The sequence below is a fragment of the Macaca fascicularis genome, chromosome 9 (genome assembly GCF_037993035.2).
Source record: "Macaca fascicularis isolate 582-1 chromosome 9, T2T-MFA8v1.1".
Lineage (NCBI taxonomy): Eukaryota > Metazoa > Chordata > Mammalia > Primates > Cercopithecidae > Macaca > Macaca fascicularis.
Genome location: NC_088383.1, coordinates 66,221,522 through 66,237,696, shown reverse-complemented (window position 1 = coordinate 66,237,696; position 16,175 = coordinate 66,221,522). Strand labels below are relative to the sequence as shown.

Below are 16,175 nucleotides of genomic sequence, written 5' to 3'. Positions count from 1 at the left end.
GTGTGATGTGATGGTTGTGTACCACTCGGCAGCTTAGGTCATTCCTTACTGATTGGAAATCAAACCTGTTTCTTCTTCCTTCTATTGTGAAGCAGCAAGTGACAAGCACATCCAATGGCTCCTAGGGGCAGATGGCGAGGTCTGGGTCTGGATCATGGGAGAAGGCCCTGGTGACAAGCCCTACGAAGCGATCTCTGAGGAGCTGATTGCAGAGAGGGCGCGGCTGCAGGCACAGAGGGAAGCTGAGGAGCTCTGGTGAGGGGTGCTATGGGGTGTTGGGTGGGGCCTGGGCATGGAAGCTATGCTTAGCCCCATACACGGCTAATTCTTGTATTTTTAGTAGAGACAGAGTTTCATCATGTTGGCCAGGCTGGTCTCAAACTCCTGACCTCAGGTGATCCACCCGCCTTGGCCTCCCAAAGTGCTGGGATTACAGGCGTGAGCCACTGCGCCTGGTCTTAATGATGGTATTTTAATTGAGAAATTCTAAAATCATGTAAACAACACTGAAAACTATACAAAATAAAGAACAATTCACACCCACCCCCTAAGGTAACCACAGTGAATGTTTAGTTAATACATGCTTTGTAAATTGTTTTATTCACACCTTGACAAATTGACTTATAGATCCAAAACGCAACTTAAGATTACTATATGGTACAGGTATTTATTATATGATATGAGAAACCCAACTTATTGATCTTATTGATGGACATTTGGATTGTTTACCATTTTTTATATTATAAAAATCCTCTGGCAAGCATCTTTTACATGCATCTTTGTTTTATTATAAATTTATTATTTATTTATCATTTTGTTTTGTTTTTTTGAGACAGGGTCTCACTTTGTTTCCCAGGTTGGAGTGCAGTGTCATGATCAAGGCTCACTGCAGCCTTGATCTCCTGGGCTCAAGTGATCCTCCCTCCTCAGCCTCCTGAGTATCTGGGACACAGGTGCATGCCACCAGACATGGCTAATTTTTTAAATTTTTAGTAGAGATGGTGTCTCACTATGTTGCCCAGGCTGGGCTTGAACTGGCTTCAAGCGATCCTCCTGCCACTGCCTCCCAAAATGTTGGGATTACAGGCACGCACCACCATGCCTGACCTACATGCATCCTTGTACACTTGTGTGAGTGTAGAAAATCTAGGAAACGGGGTTTCTAGCATAGTTTTCCTGGCTTCCAGAACAATTGTGCCGATTTACACTCCCATGCTTGAGACTGCCTGTTTCTCCCCGTCTTTGCCAACATTGGATTCTGATAGACCAAGGAAAAATTGCTCATTGTTTTTATTTCAAGTTCTATTGTCATGTGGTCCTTCAGTTTTTCACACAAGCTTATACCTGTGGTGCTCTCTTGGTAGGAGACAGAAGGAGGCAGAGATCACCAAGAAGTTCCGGGATGCTCTGGCCAACGAGAAAGCCCGGATCTTGGCAGAGAAGTGGAAAGTGGAGATGGAAGACCGCAAGGCAGCCAAAGTCTTGGAGGAACGCATCCAGGAGGAATTCAAGGTGGGCCAGCGCATAGGGCCCCTGTGTGCGGCCAACTGATTAGCCCCGAGACCACTGGGACTGGCCTCTGGTTTGGATCAATCCTTGGCCATTTGTTGGTACTGGGTGCTTTATGAGAATAGAAATCTGTCATGTCTGAGCAGGAAGGACATTGACACACCATTTGGGCCAATCCACTTCTTATTTTACAGATGAGGAAACTGAGGGTCAGACAGAAGAGACTTGGCCAAGTTCACAGGTAGTAGTGGTGTAGTGGTTAGGGATAGAGTCAGGATCAGAACTGGGGACTTTTGCATCCCAAACCACTGGTCCAGAAATGAGGCCTTGTTTGTAATATTCAGGTAATAATAACACTCTTCTGGAAATATTTATGAGGATTCAAGGAGATGATATAGTCACATTTTGTGGTCTAGGATAAGGAGTTATTGGTCTATTGACAGGTGCTGGTTAGAACAAATAGTAGGTTTTCTGGTAACATTGAGCTTTTTTGTTTTTTTTTTGAGACGGAGTCTCGTTCTGTCGCCCAGGCTGGAGTGCAGTGGCCCTATCTCCGCTTGCAGCACTGCAAGCTCCGCCTACCAGGTTCACGCCATTCTCCCACCTCAGCCTCCCCAGTAGCTGGGACTACAGGCGCCCGCAACCACACCCAGATAATTTTTTGTATTTTTAGTAGAGACGGGGTTTCACCGTGTTAGCCAGGATGGTCTCGATCTCCTGACCTCATGATCCACCCACCTCAGCCTCCCAAAGTGCTCGATTACAGGCGTGAGCCACCATGCCCCGGTCAACATTGAGTTTTTTAATGGAGGTCTAGAGTCATCCTAGGGACATGACCTTATACTGCTAGAAGCCATGGCCAGAGTTTGATGGAGTTGTTACCTGTGTGCAGAGAGTCATGCAGCTGTCAATATACTCATGGCATTTTCCCATTTAAAAAATTTTAAAACTTTGTTTTGCCCCCATACTAATTAGATAGTGAAGACATTGGCCTTTTCTTTTCTTTTCTTTCTTTCTTTCTTCTTTTTTTTTTTTTTTTTGAGACCGAGTCTTGCTTTGTTGCCCGGGCTGGAGTGCAATGGCACAATCTTGGCTCACTGCAACCTCTGCCTCCCGGTTTCAAGCGATTCTTCTGCCTCAGCCTCCCGAGTAACCGGGAGCACAGGCATGCGCCACCACTCCCAGCTAATTTTTGTATTTTTAGTAGAGACGGGATTTCACCAGGTTGGCCAGGCTGTTCTCGAACTCCTGACCTTGTGATCTGCCTGCCTCGGCCTCCCAAAGTGCTGGGATTACAGGCATGAGCCACCATGCCTGGCCAACGTTGGCCTTTTCAAATCATGTATGTTGCAAATATTTTTATCAGCGTTGTTTTTTTCTTAAATTTGGTTTCAGTATTTTCAGATGTACATAGGATTAAACTTTTAATTGGCTAAATCTATCAGTCTAGTTTTCTTTCATTATTTGCTTCATGCTTAGAAGGATCTGTGACATCACAAGCTTTTAAAAATCTACATTGTTTATATGTCTTTCCTGATTTTATTTCTCTCCAACTAGTTTTCCTTCGCTTTGGAGGGTATTGTAATAGAGGGCTCTTACTTTATTTTCTTCCAAATGGTGAGCCAGTAGTTCCCATATTATTTATTATGTAATCTGTCTTTTCCCTTCTCATTTGACTTGCTGCCTTGATTGGATTCTTACTTTTTACTTACTTGTGGGCCTTTTTGTGGATTTTTCTTCTCTGATTTATTATTCCTGAGCCAGACTTAATTGTTTAATTCTTGTAGCTTTAAAATAAATTTTAACATCTGTTAAGGTAAGAACCCTACCATTACTCTTCATTTCCAAAATGTCCTTGGCTAATCTCACCCATTTTTTTTTTTTTCTGCCAGGGAAACTTGAATTATTTTGTCATTATCTCCCACCCTCTTAACAACAAAGACCTCGGTGACTTTCATTAGAATTGCATCAATTTATAGCTGTCTTTGTGAAAAATGGACATTTTTACACTACTGAATCATTGAATCTTCTTGTTCAGAAGTATGATATGTTATTCAAAGCTTCTTTTTGTCTTTGCTAATTTTTTAAAACACCTTTAAAGGTGCTGACCACTTAATCCCAAACTTTTTCAATAACTTTTATCTATATACCCATATGCTTCTACTTTTTGGACCTTGGTAAAATTTATTTTCTTTAAATGCTATTTTTCTTTGAGATAGGGTCTCACTCTGTTGCCCAGGCTGGAGTGCAGTGGCACAATCTCAGCTCACTGTAACCCCTGTCTGGGCTCAAGTGATCCTCTCACCTCAGCCTCCCAAGTAGCTGGAACCGCAGGCATGCACCACCATCACACTCAACTATTTTTTGTGTTTTTTGTAGAGACAGGATTTCACCATGTTGCCCAGCTGGTCTTGAACTCCTGAGCTCAAGCCAACCACCTACCTTGGCCTCCCAAAGTGCTGGGATTATAGGTGTGAGCCACCACGCCTAGCTATACATTTCTTTTTTAGTTAAATTTTAGGTTTAATGTTCGTTGTTGCTATTGTGAATGAGATTGTACCCATTATTTTTAAACCTATTGCACTTGCTAGTTATATATTTGGATCCACAGCCTGTGGTTGAGACCCTCAGTGAACCTGAGAGTCTGGCCAGATGGCCTAGTGATCCACCATGAGTGTTATTATTCTCCTTGTTTAATTTTCCCATGAGTTGTAAATGTTTTAGCAGATTTTCCTGAGTTTTTATTATTAATTAATTAATTAATTTGTTTGAGATGGAGTTTCGCTCTTGTCGCCCAGGCTGGAGTGCAGTGGTGCAATCTCGGCTCGCTGCAACCTCTACCTCTCAGGTTCAAGTGATTCTCCTGCCTCAGCCTCTCAAGTAGCTGGGATTGCAGGCACCTACCACCACGCCCAGTTAATTTTTGTATCTTTAGTAGAGATGGGCTTTCACATATTGGTCAGGCTGGTCTTGAACTCCAGACCCCAAGTGATCCACCTACCTTGGCCTCCCAAAGTACTGGGATTACAGGCATAAGCCACCGTGCCTGGCCTCTTGTGAGTTTTGTTTTGTTTTGTTTTGTTTTTTGAGACGGAGTCTCGCTCTGTCGCCCAGGCTGGAGTGCAGTGGCCGGATCTCAGCTCACTGCAAGCTCTGCCTCCCGGGTTTATGCCATTCTCTTGCCTCAGCCTCCCGAGTAGCTGGGACTATAGGTGCCCGCCACCTCGCCCGGCTAGTTTTTTGTATTTTTTAGTAGAGACGGGGTTTCACCGTGTTAGCCAGGATGGTCTCGATCTCCTCACCTCGTGATCCGCCCATCTCGGCCTCCCAAAGTGCTGGGATTACAGGCTTGAGCCACCGCGCCCGGCCTCTTGTGAGTTTTTTAAATGGAGTATAATGTGGAAAACAGTATTTGGAAACAGTATTTACCCTCCACACATTTTATTTTTTTAAAATTTCAAACATGAAGAAAAGTTGAAAGAAAAAATAAAATGAATACTCACATATTCTCTGTTTAAATTCACCAATATTAACATTTTAACACATTTGCCTTCTCTCTCGGGCAAATGTGGTAAAATGTTAATAATTAGTGAATTTAAATGGAGAATATTTATATACTCACACTCATATACACTTTGTTGTTGCTATTGTTTTACTAAACAATTTTAATGGAAGTCATGGATGATGATACTCTAACCCAGGGGTTGGCAAACTATTTTCTGTAAAGGCCCAGATAGTAAATATTTTAGGCTTAGGGAGCCAGCTGTCTCTGTCACACAACTACTCAACTCTGCTGTTGTAGCACAATAGCAGCTACCGACAATATAGAAACAAAAGGATGTGGGCTGGGCACGGTGGCTCACACCTGTAATCCCAGCACTTTGGGAGGCTGAAGCGGGTGGATCACTTGAGGTCAGGAGCTGACATGGTGAAACTACTAAAAATACAAAATAGTAAAAATACAAAAATTAGCCAGGCCTGTAATCCCAGCTACTCATGAGGCTGAGGCAGGAGAATCGCTTGAACCCGAGAGGCAGAGGTTGCAGTGAGTGGAGACTGAGCCACTGCACTCCAGCCCTGGGAGCCTTAGTTTGCAGATTCCTGATCAAAACCTAAGAAGTTCAGCATGCATCTCCTATGAAGAAGGACATTTCCCTCCACAGCCACAAAAGTCATTATCACACCTATTGAAATGAACAATAACTCCATGATAGTATTTCAAATCCAACCCACAGTGGAGAGATATTTAGTTTATGTTGCTGGGTTTTGCATATGATTATTTAAGTCTGCTGGGGAAGAAAAGCAATTATTTTTATCTCTTTCCTAACCATGAGAGCACCTGCTCTAATTTCTGGCCTTCCTCTTCCCCAGATGGGGGCTGAGCTCCAAATACTGGAAGAGTGGCTCTGTGGAGCTGGAGTCCTGGGGCTCAGCTCACGAGGAGATCATGAAGGGATTAAGGTATGCGTGGAGGTTTTCTGCTCAGTGGTCTCCTTGAGAACCTCAGTGACAGAGTGGGTGAGAAATTGTGGGATGTTCTATGCTGGGGCTCACGAAGGATCACTAGGGCCATCTGGCCAGACTCTCAGGTTCACTGAGGGTCTCAACCACAGGCTGTGGATGTTATTGCCAAGGAAGGTTATGACTATTATGTGTTTGTTTTGGTTCAAATATTAATTTGCTAAATGTGAATGTTTAAACTTTATTAGAAATAGTGATCCTGATTTGGTATGTCTTCATTTTGAAGAGCCTCAGAAATGCCTTGGAGAAACTCATTAGGGCAGTGTTAACAACATTAGAACAAGCACTGTGCAGTTGAATGGTCCAGGTTCATGAGCGGAGGTATTTTCTGTTCGCTCTGGCTGTAAGTGCACTGCCCTTTTGCTGTGTGGAACTCTTCATCACAGGAAATAGTTAAGCCTAGGCTGAAACATGATCTGAAAGGTTTCTGTGGTAGGTTAAACGGGATTTGTGGCAAATTGTTTGCCCCTCCTCCCTTTGAGAGGTGGGATCTAGTCCCCCTCCCCTTTTGGCTGCGCCAGCCTTATGACTAGCTGTGATGTGTAGAATGCAGTAGTAATGACTGATACAACTTTTTTATTTTTTTATTTTTATTTTTATTTTTATTTTTTTTTGAGACGGAGTCTCGCTCTGTTGCCCAGGCTGGAGTGCAGTGGCCGGATCTCAGCTCACTGCAAGCTCCGCCTCCCGGGTTCACGCCATTCTCCTGCCTCAGCCTCCCGAGTAGCTGAGACTACAGGCGCCCGCCACCTCACCCGGCTAGTTTTTTGTATTTTTTTAGTAGAGATGGGGTTTCACCGTGTTAGCCAGGATGGTCTCGATCTCCCGACCTCGTGATCCGCCCGTCTCGGCCTCCCAAAGTGCTGGGATTACAGGCTTGAGCCACCGTGCCCGGCCTACTTTTTTATTTTTTAATCCGAGATGGAGTCTCACTCTGTTGCCCAGGCTGGAGTGCAGTGGCATGATCTTGGCTCACTGAAACCTCTGCCTCCTGGGTTCAAGTGATTCTCCTGCTTCAGCCTCCCAGGTAGCTGTGATTACAGGTGCACACCCACACAACAGCTATTTTTTGTATTTTTAGTAGAGACAGGTTTCACCATGTTAGCCAAGTTGGTCTCAAACTCCTGACCTCAAGTGATCTGCCTGCCTCAGCCTCCCAAAGAGTTGGGATTACAGGCATGAGCCACTGCGCCCGGACTGATATAACTTTTGAGGAAAGACTATAAGAGAGCTGCAGTTTCTACTTTTCCCTCTCTTGTGATGCTCACTTTTGGAAGCTGTCCTATAAGAATCCCTACTACCCTAGACTACATAATGTAGGGAAACCAAGCTAGCCACGCAGAGAAGAAGAGACTACATGGAGGGGCACTGATGCACCAGACACATGAGCGAAGCCTTGGTTCTGCCAGCCCATTCCAGTGAATGACCCCAACCAAGTAATTGACCTCAACTGATACCACATGGTGCAGAAGAGCCATCCAACCAAGCCCTTCCTGAATTATTAACCTGCAGAATCATACACAAATAAATGGTAGTTGTTTTAGACCACTGAATTTTCTTTTTTTTGAGACGGAGTTTCACTCTGTCACCCAGGCTGGAGTGCAGTGGTGCAATCTTGGCTCACTGCAAGCTCCACCTCCCGGGTTCATGCCATTCTCCTGCCTCAGCCTCTCGAGTAGCTGGGACTACAGGTGCCCGCCACCATGCCCGGCTAATTTTTTTTTTTTTTTTTTTTGAGACTGAGTCTTGGTCTGTTGCCCAGGCTGGAGTGCAGTGGTGCCATCTCCGCTCACTGCAGACACTCCGCCTCCCGGGTTCACGCCATTCTCCTGCCTCAGCCTCCTGAGTAGCTGGGACTACAGGCACCTGCCACCATGCCCGGCTAATTTTTTATATTTTTAGTAGAGACGGGATTTCACCGTGTTAGCCAGGATAGTCTTGATCTCCTGACCTCATGATCTGTCCACCTCAGCCTCCCAAAGTGCTGAGATTACAGGTGTGAGCCACCATGCCCGGCCTTAGACCACTGAATTTTCTGGTAATTTGTTATTCAGCAGTAGACAACCAAAAACAGCTTCACCAAGGGATTTATGCATGGGTTAGAGATTGGCTTAGATAACCAACCTTCCTTTCCTCCTTCCTTCCTTCCTTTTTTTTTTTTTTTTTTTTCCCACATAGGGTCCGGCTCTGTCACCCTGGCCAGAGTGCAGTGACACAATCTCAGCTCACTGCAACCTCCGTCTCTTGGACTCAAGCCATCCTCCCACTTCAGCCTCCCAAGTAGCTGGGACTACAGGCATGCACCACCATGCCTGGCTAATTTTTGTAATTTTTGTAGCGATGGGGTTTCACCATGTTGCCCAGGCTCATCTGGAATTTCTGAGCTCAAGCAATCCACCCATCTCAACTTCCCAAAGTGAGATTTTTATTGTGTCTTTCAACAGTAAGGTTCTAACATTCTGAGTTTTGCTTGTAGGAATGTACCAACAACCTTCATTTAATACTTTCTTTTTTCCTGAGAATGTAAGGGGAGGCTGTTTGTTGTGGGGGAAGAGGGGAGAAATAAACTACCGGCTCTCAAAAGCTTACAGGGTGCCAGGGGAGAGAGAGACAACTCCATGAGCAACGCTTAGTCCCAACCACCCCCCCGGGGAGTATAATGGAGGGCAAAGGAGTAACTTTAGAGGTCTGGGCATGAGCAAGCACAAGAGACAGAAAGGAGAGCTGTAGAATGATGAATGGTCTGCTGGAGGGAGAGAGAAAAATTTCATGATGGATGGAGCCAGACATAAGCCTGGAAAGGAAGTAGGGTGTGGAGCTCTTAACTGCTACATTAAGGGGGTGGACTTTACTCTGTGGGCAAAGCAGTATCTTGATACAGAGAAGGGTGTGGTCAGATCAAGTTTTAGGAGCACAACTGATGGCAATGATGTGATTCAAGTGTTTTCAGGCAAGGAGACTAGTTAGGAGATTTTTGCAATGGTCAAGGCCAATGAGCGAGGGTCTGGACAAAATCTATGACAATGAGGAAGGAGAGAAGGGGATGGATATAGCAAAATGGTGGTGGTGAAATCAATAGGGCTTGGCATCAATTAGATGTTGGGGTGAGGGAAAGCAAAATGCAAAGGCATCCAAGTCCCAGGCTGGGAGATGGGGAGATGGCAGTATCCTCCCACCATGGGGAGCTGGGGAGGGTGTGCAGGTTTGCAGGAAGGAGAAAGTGCTTAGACTGGCTCCACTGAGGGATTTTTACCCCACAGAGAAGGGAGATAGGTGGAGGCTTGAGGAGAGCTGACAGCTTGGGTGAGAAGCTGGGTGATGGAGAGAGATGGGCTGGGCTCAGTTTCGGCAGCTCATGTTGAGGATGTAGGCAGGTTCTGCTAATTCTCCAGGTCATGGAAAAGGTAATAATGACAACTGCATTCGAAAATGGAAAAAAAAAATTCCGGAATTTTTGTATTGGGTTACAGAGGGAACTCTGAAGATGGAGACAGCTGGAAACCAGTTTTTAAAAACCATTCTGCTGTGGCTGGTGCCATTTGAATGTAATTTACGTGCATATAAAAGTGTTCCTTTAGAAAAAAGGAGATCCTGAGGCCAGATAAAATTTGCATTTCTTTCCCCCATGCTTTCTTAACTCCTAAAATTGCTTCTGGACATTTCTCCTCTGTTCAAGACCACAGAACACGGCTCAATAAACATCCTGTGCTCTCCTTACGCCCGGGGTCCTGTGACCTTCCTTCTCTGCTTTTAATCTCCCTCCCTCCTCCCACGCCTACCTCTTCCCGGTTTTACTCTTAAGGAACAGACGTGGTTGATACTGTTCAGTTGTATATATTTTTTTTCCATTTTCTATTCAAGGCCACTCTCTTTTTTTTTTTTTCTCCTTTAAGTTTGGAGTTCATTTTGGCCACTTAATGAACTCCTATACAACTTTAAAATCGATTACTGCTTTATTTCCAATAAGATTAGAAGTGGTGGGAAAATTTTCTACTTCTCAATTTTCTCTTGAAAAGTTTAGACTTTACCAAAACTTCTCTAGGCAAGGCTGACGCCGACAAAACAACATGATGTGGTGTACCCAGTCCCTCCTGGGGATCATCACAAACCCTGTCTTCTCTTTACCTGATTGATAACTCATGCACTTGTCTGGTCAGCATTTATGGAGCACCTGATATCTGCTGTGTCCTGTGCTGTGAGCTGGCAATGGAGGAATGAACAGCATAGGCTTGGTTCTGCCTATGATAACACTGTGGTGTTATTGGGGCCAGACTAACAACAAAATGAGGATGCCTTTATCACCTGAAAAATGATGAGGTTCATAAATTTGGAAAGGGGAGCTTTACTTCTCATAAAGGGTTGCAGCCTGCAGGTGGCTATTCGGAGAGGCTGGGAAGCGCAGCTTCTGGTCAGAAGCTGGTAGCAGGCACTCTGAGGCAGGGAAGAATGAGACAGGAGTTTATGCTGACCAGGTTAGCTGAGTCTACATATTACAATTAGGCCCTATACATCGAAAGGCAAAGCAGAGGGCATGAAGGCCCTCAGGATGCATCCTCTGTAGACTGGCCAGAACCACTCTGTGGTTGGTGGTCTCTTATCAGGAAGGAAGGCTGGTCAGTTGTTGTGTCAAAACCATGAAAAGGGAGGGGCAGCATCAGGCTGTTGGTTGATATCAGTCTTTCAAAAGGGCTGGTTTCTGTTTAATCCTTAGGGAAGAAAGCCTAATGGGTGGTTACAGAGGCAAGTCTGACCTCCTCTCCCATCATGGCTGTGAACTCAGTTTTTAAAGTTTCTCAGGGGTCCCCTTGGCCAAGAAAAGGTCTGTTCAGTTGCTTTAGGGGGCTTAGGATTTTTAAATTTTTTTTCATCTTCCAGAAAAGGTCTTTGTCTTGATGACATTTTCCACAGGACTGTGGCAGACCCTGGCCTCTGCGGGTTCCTGTGGTGTGCTGTTACTGATGGGTTATTGTTGGAACCGAACTGTCGATTCCCTCCTGGGCAGGGGTCGCCGCGAAGGACCACCGACACAAGATTCACAGCAGAGAGTTATTTATTACTAGCGCGCTAGGGTCCCAAGCTCTAAGTTGGCCCTGGGACCCAGAGTGCTTGTTTCAGGTTGTTTATATAGGCAAACACAAGTTCAAACACAGCTTAAGGCGCGAAATTCAAACAAAGCTTTAGGCGCGTGGTAATTGGGTCTAGCTATGGCCTGAGCAAGGTGTTTTGTTCTAATTGGTTAGAGCAGGACCTTATGAGGTTTTTTTTTTGGAGTTGCTGATTCCGGGAACTTCGAGGCAGGGTGGGACCCCTGGAATTGGCAGGGTGGGACCCCATGGGGTTGTTTCCCGGAATTGGCAGGGTGGGACCCTATCAGGGTGGGACCCTATCGAGGCAGGGTGGGACCCTATCCAGAGCCACCTGGTGTTAACTTTTTTCTATGTGAGGCCTAGTTTCTGAGTTTTATGAGGCCTAGTTTCATTCCCTCCTCTTTTTGTGTCAGAGGCTCAATCTTGAGCCTCTTCTTCAGTCCTGAGGGTCTGGTATTGTTGGGTCAGAACCATAGCATGTACTATGTTTAATCTATTTTTAATAAGGGTGAGTAAGCGGTTGAGTATGCATGGCCCGAAAGTTAGGATGAGCATAAGCAGGATGAGGGGTCCTAAGATGGTGGAGATTAGGGTGCTAAGCCAAGGGGATTGGTTGTACCAATTTTCAAACCAATTTTGCTGAGATTCTCTCTCTTTTTTTCTCTTGTCTAATCTTTCTCTCAGTTTTGCCATAGAATCTTTAACTACTCCTGAATGATCTGCATAAAAACAACATTGCTCTTTCAGGGCTGCACAGAGCCCACCCTCTTTCAGAAAGACAATTTCTAGTCCTCGTCGGTTTTGTAATACAACTTCAGACAGAGAAGTCAAGGACTCTTCAAGTTTTGTGATAGATTGTTCTATGGCTCTAAGGTCTTCATCTATGGCTACTCTAAGTTGTTGCAGATGATGGTTACCATGCACTAGGGCTGCTGTCCCGGTCCCAACTCCAGCCGCTACCCCAATTCCTAACATTACGGCGAGGGTGAGGGAGATAGGTTCTCTCTTTGGTCTAGTATGAGTTTTTTGCTCATATCGGAGATCAAAGGAGTCTCCAGAGTGATAGTATACTCGGGGAACAACTTGTACCAACACGCAATAGTGGGTGCCACTGCTAAAAACGGCTGTGGATATACAGGGGGTGAGCCCAGTGTTGCAAGCCCACCAGTCCGTCTCGGAGGGGACCAGATAGTGATTGGAGCTGGGTACTGTCAAGGTTACATTACAAAGATGCTGATGACTAGGGGGCACCTGGCCTATGCAGGTTCCTGACCCAGAAACTTCAGCCAGGGTTAGTTTTCTTTGTTGTTCCTATGCGCATCCAGTAGGATTGGCGGAGTTAGTGAAATTATTAGTGGAGGCAATGCCTTCATAGTAAGGGGGGCCTGTTGCCAGACATAGCCAGCAAGAGGATGTAAATTCTGGCTTTGTCTGGTTTAAAGCGAAGTAGGAGCCCTTTATGAGATTTAGGAGCCTGTCACCTATTCCCAGGTTAAGGGGCCCGCGGGTGACGGTTTGGGCTGAAGGTGTGTATTTAGAGGAGGTGGAGATTAGAGGCGGGGAAGTGCTTTTAGGAGCTCTTGGTTGGGGCTCTCTTGGTGCAGGAACCAGGGGCTTCCTTGTTTCTGATAAAACTTGGTTTGGTCTTACTGCGACAGGGGCTGTGATAGGGTTGACTATTAATTTGATTTGGATAGGGATTCCATACAGTGGCTTTTGGTATAAATATAGGCCTCATATTAACCCGGATATCCAACGGTTATCAGATTTTGCTGCATCTTCAAACTTGATGCGGACCAGATTGCAAGTTTTTGAATATCGGGTTCTGGTGCAGCGCTGGACAAAGGACATGGTTATGTACCAGGGTTTCGTGGCCCATTTCCATTCTCCATCATTAGTAGTTATACAGGACCAACTAGCGCAAAACAGGGCATCTATTTCTCCACAAGTTTTTTTCATTTCTCCTGTCCTGAATCCGGGACAGGCATAGAACCCGTTCCGGCTTACGGACACCTTTCTAGCCTGTTTTCTCCATTCTCCCCCTTCCATGTCATCTATCTTTGCTATTTTGTCTAGGTTGAAATAGAGGTCAGGGAACCAAGTCCCCATAGGAGCAATTTTTGAGGTTTTATCTAAGACTTCATGAGTACTAAAATCAATTACCTGCCAGGTCAGGTTATATGGCCGGTGGGGGTTATTACTGCCAGCGACGCAGGGAAGGAGGGCTAGTAACAAGCAAGGGGCTAGATACGAGAGAGTCTTATCTTGAGCGGGTCTTCGGAGCGTCGGAGTTTCCATGTCTCAGGTGGTGTTGGTCCGGGCGTCCCTGGAGCAGCCTTGGCGTGGGATGCGTGGATCCAAGTGGAGATTCCGTCCACCTTTATGGCTGTGGGTGTGGTCAGGAGAACAATGTAGGGTCCTTTCCACCGAGGCTCTAGTCCTTGAGTGCGATGCCGTCTAACGTAGACAGAGTCTCCCACCTGGAAGGGGTGACTGGTCTGTGGATGTCCTGGTTGGTACAGTTCTGCCAAGGGGGCCCAGATTTGGGCCTGTACTGCTTGGAGTCCTTTTAGCCGGGCCTGTAGGTCAGTCTTAGGATCGGAGGGGGAGAAGGAATTAAGCAAGGTTGACAAAGGGGGAGGTCCTCCGTAGAGGATTTCATATGGAGTGAGCCTAAAACGGTTAGGTGTATTCCGGGCCTTTAACAGAGCTAAGGATAGGAGGCGTCTCCAATCTTTTAAACCAGTCTTTAAGGTCAATTTAGTAAGGGTCTCTTTTATTGTTCTATTCATTCTTTCTACCTGTCCTGAGCTCTGGGGTCTATAGGCACAATGTAATTTCCAATTAATCCCCAATATCCTGGCGAGCCCCTGACTTACCTGAGAAACGAAGGCCGGCCCGTTATCTGACCCAATTACCTTGGGAAGTCCGAATCTAGGAAAGATTTCTTCCAAAATTTTCTTGGCTACTATGTGTGCCGTTTCTTGCCGGGTGGGGTAGGCTTCTACCCATCCTGAAAAGGTATCTACAAACACTAGTAAGTACTTATATCCAGCATAGTGAGGTTTTACTTCAGTGAAGTCTATTTCCCAATAGACTCCTGGGCGGTTACCACGAGTTCGTTTTCCTTCTGACACTCGGGTAGCCCCAGCGTTTACCTGCTGACAGACCTTACAGGCAGATGTCACTTGTTCTACGAGGGTACTTGCCTTTGGGATTAGAAAGTCAGTTTTTTCAATCAGTAATCTTAGCTTTCGATTACTCAAGTGTGTCCAGGCATGCATCTGCTGGATCATTGCCAGGGCCTCCTTTTGGGGAAGGACTATTTTCCCTCCTTTTTCCCAGTTTTTAGTGTCTTTGTTTTCTATAGCCCCTATGGCCTTTGCTTCTTCCTGGTCTTCTGGGGTATAAGTATGTTCAATAGTTATGTGGCTGGTTTCGTCAGGTTCTGTGGCTAGGGTCAGTACTTCCGCCATGGCGGCTTGCCTGGCTACTTGGTCAGCCTGTCTGTTTCTTACTGCGACTGGATCCTGTCCTTTCTGATGCCCGGGGCAGTGAATTATAGCCACTTCTTGAGGAAGAAAAAGGGCTTTCAATAAGGCAATTATTTCAGCTTTGTTCTTGATTTCCTTTCCTTCTGAGGTTAGGAGACCTCTTCTTTCATAGATACTTCCATGAGTATGAGCCGTTGCAAAGGCATACCGGCTATCAGTATAAATGTTAGCTTTCTTTCCCTTGGACAGCTCTAGGGCCTTGGTTAGTGCTATTAACTCAGCCTTCTGTGCAGACGTGCCAGGAGGTAGTGATTGTGCCCAAATGGTGTTGTGGCCATCTACTACCGCCGCTCCTGCCCTCCGGGTACCTGAGTCAAGGTAACTGCTGCCGTCTGTGTACTAGGTGTGATCCGCGTCTGGGAGTTCTTGGTCTTTAAGGTCTTCCCGTGTTCCATGGGTCTCAGCCAGTACTTGCCGACAATCGTGTGGGCTTGGTTGGTCTTCCGGTACCGGCAGCAGCGTAGCAGGGTTTAGGGTGACCGGAGGGCCAAACTGGACGCGGTCCGTGTCCAGTAGGAGGGCCTGGTAGTGGGTTAGGCGTGCGTTGGTTATCCACCGGTCCGGGGGCTGCCGCACTATGGCCTCTAGAGCATGTGGGGTAATAATAGTCAGTCGCTGCCCAAGGGTTAACTTAGCAGAGTCCTTGACCAGCATAGCGGTGGCTGCCATGATACGGAGACACGGGGGCCAGCCAGCCGCTACAGGGTCTAGCTTCTTAGACAGGTATGCTACCGGTCTTTTCCAAGGCCCTAATTTTTGGGTCAAGACCTCTTTGGCAATTCCTTGCCTCTCGTCCAGGAAGAGGGTAAAGGGCTTTGAGGTGTCCGGTAACCCAAGGGCCGGGGCAGACAAGAGTGCTTGTTTTAGTGCCTCAAAAGCCAATTGATGCTCTGTCTGCCAGGTGAAAGGGGTGCTCTCCTTGGTGAGTGCATAAAGGGGGGCGGCCAGTTCAGCAAAACCGGGTATCCACAAGCGACAGAACCCAGCAGTTCCTAAGAATTCACGTACCTCCCTGGGATTTCGTGGTGGTGGAAGGCGAGCCACTGTCTCTATGCGCCCAGGGGTGAGCCACCTTTTCCCTTCACTCAGGATATACCCCAGATATGTTACCTTGGTCTGACAGAGCTGTGCCTTCTTGGCGGATGCCCGGTATCCTTTTTCACCCAGTGCCTGGAGTAGATGCCTGGTACCTTGTATACAGATTTCCTTTGTAGGAGCAGCCAAGAGGAGGTCATCCACATACTGGAGTAGAGTCACGTCTGGATTTTGGGTCCGGAAGTCAGTCAGGTCTCGATGAAGAGCCTCATCGAAGAGAGTGGGAGAGTTCTTGAATCCTTGGGGAAGCCGGGTCCAGGTCAATTGGCCTGAAATTCCTTTCTCAGGATCCTTCCACTCAAAGGCAAAGAGTTCTTGGCTTTGGGGGGCCAGAGGTAAACAGAAGAAAGCATCTTTTAAATCTAATACTGTATACCAGTCATAGCCTGGTTTTAAGGTGCTGAGTAAG

At 46.3% G+C, this 16,175-nt stretch overlaps 2 protein-coding genes across 4 annotated transcripts in view; one reads left to right on the top strand and one right to left on the bottom strand.

The window, feature by feature from the left end:
- Positions 1–16,175, top strand: part of SH2D4B (SH2 domain containing 4B) — a 120,075-nt gene that overhangs the window by 34,793 nt on the left and 69,107 nt on the right. For both annotated transcript variants that reach the window (XM_005565277.5, XM_045399973.3), the window contains exons 2-3: positions 93–255; positions 1,365–1,512. In XM_005565277.5, coding sequence (XP_005565334.3) covers positions 93–255; positions 1,365–1,512 — 311 coding nt within the window. The remainder of the gene's footprint in view (positions 1–92; positions 256–1,364; positions 1,513–16,175) is intronic.
- Positions 11,063–15,253, bottom strand: LOC135965104 (uncharacterized). Of its 2 annotated transcripts, none has more exons than XM_065520807.2 (2): positions 13,997–15,253; positions 11,063–13,708 (listed from the first exon to the last, which is right to left on the bottom strand). In XM_065520807.2, the coding sequence occupies exons 1-2, from the start codon at positions 14,591–14,593 to the stop codon at positions 13,361–13,363; spliced, it is 945 nt and encodes a 314-aa protein (XP_065376879.1). In that variant the 5' UTR covers positions 14,594–15,253; the 3' UTR covers positions 11,063–13,360. The 2 variants fall into 2 exon arrangements, with proteins under 2 accessions (XP_065376879.1, XP_073857763.1); XM_074001662.1 differs by having other exon boundaries at positions 14,036–15,253.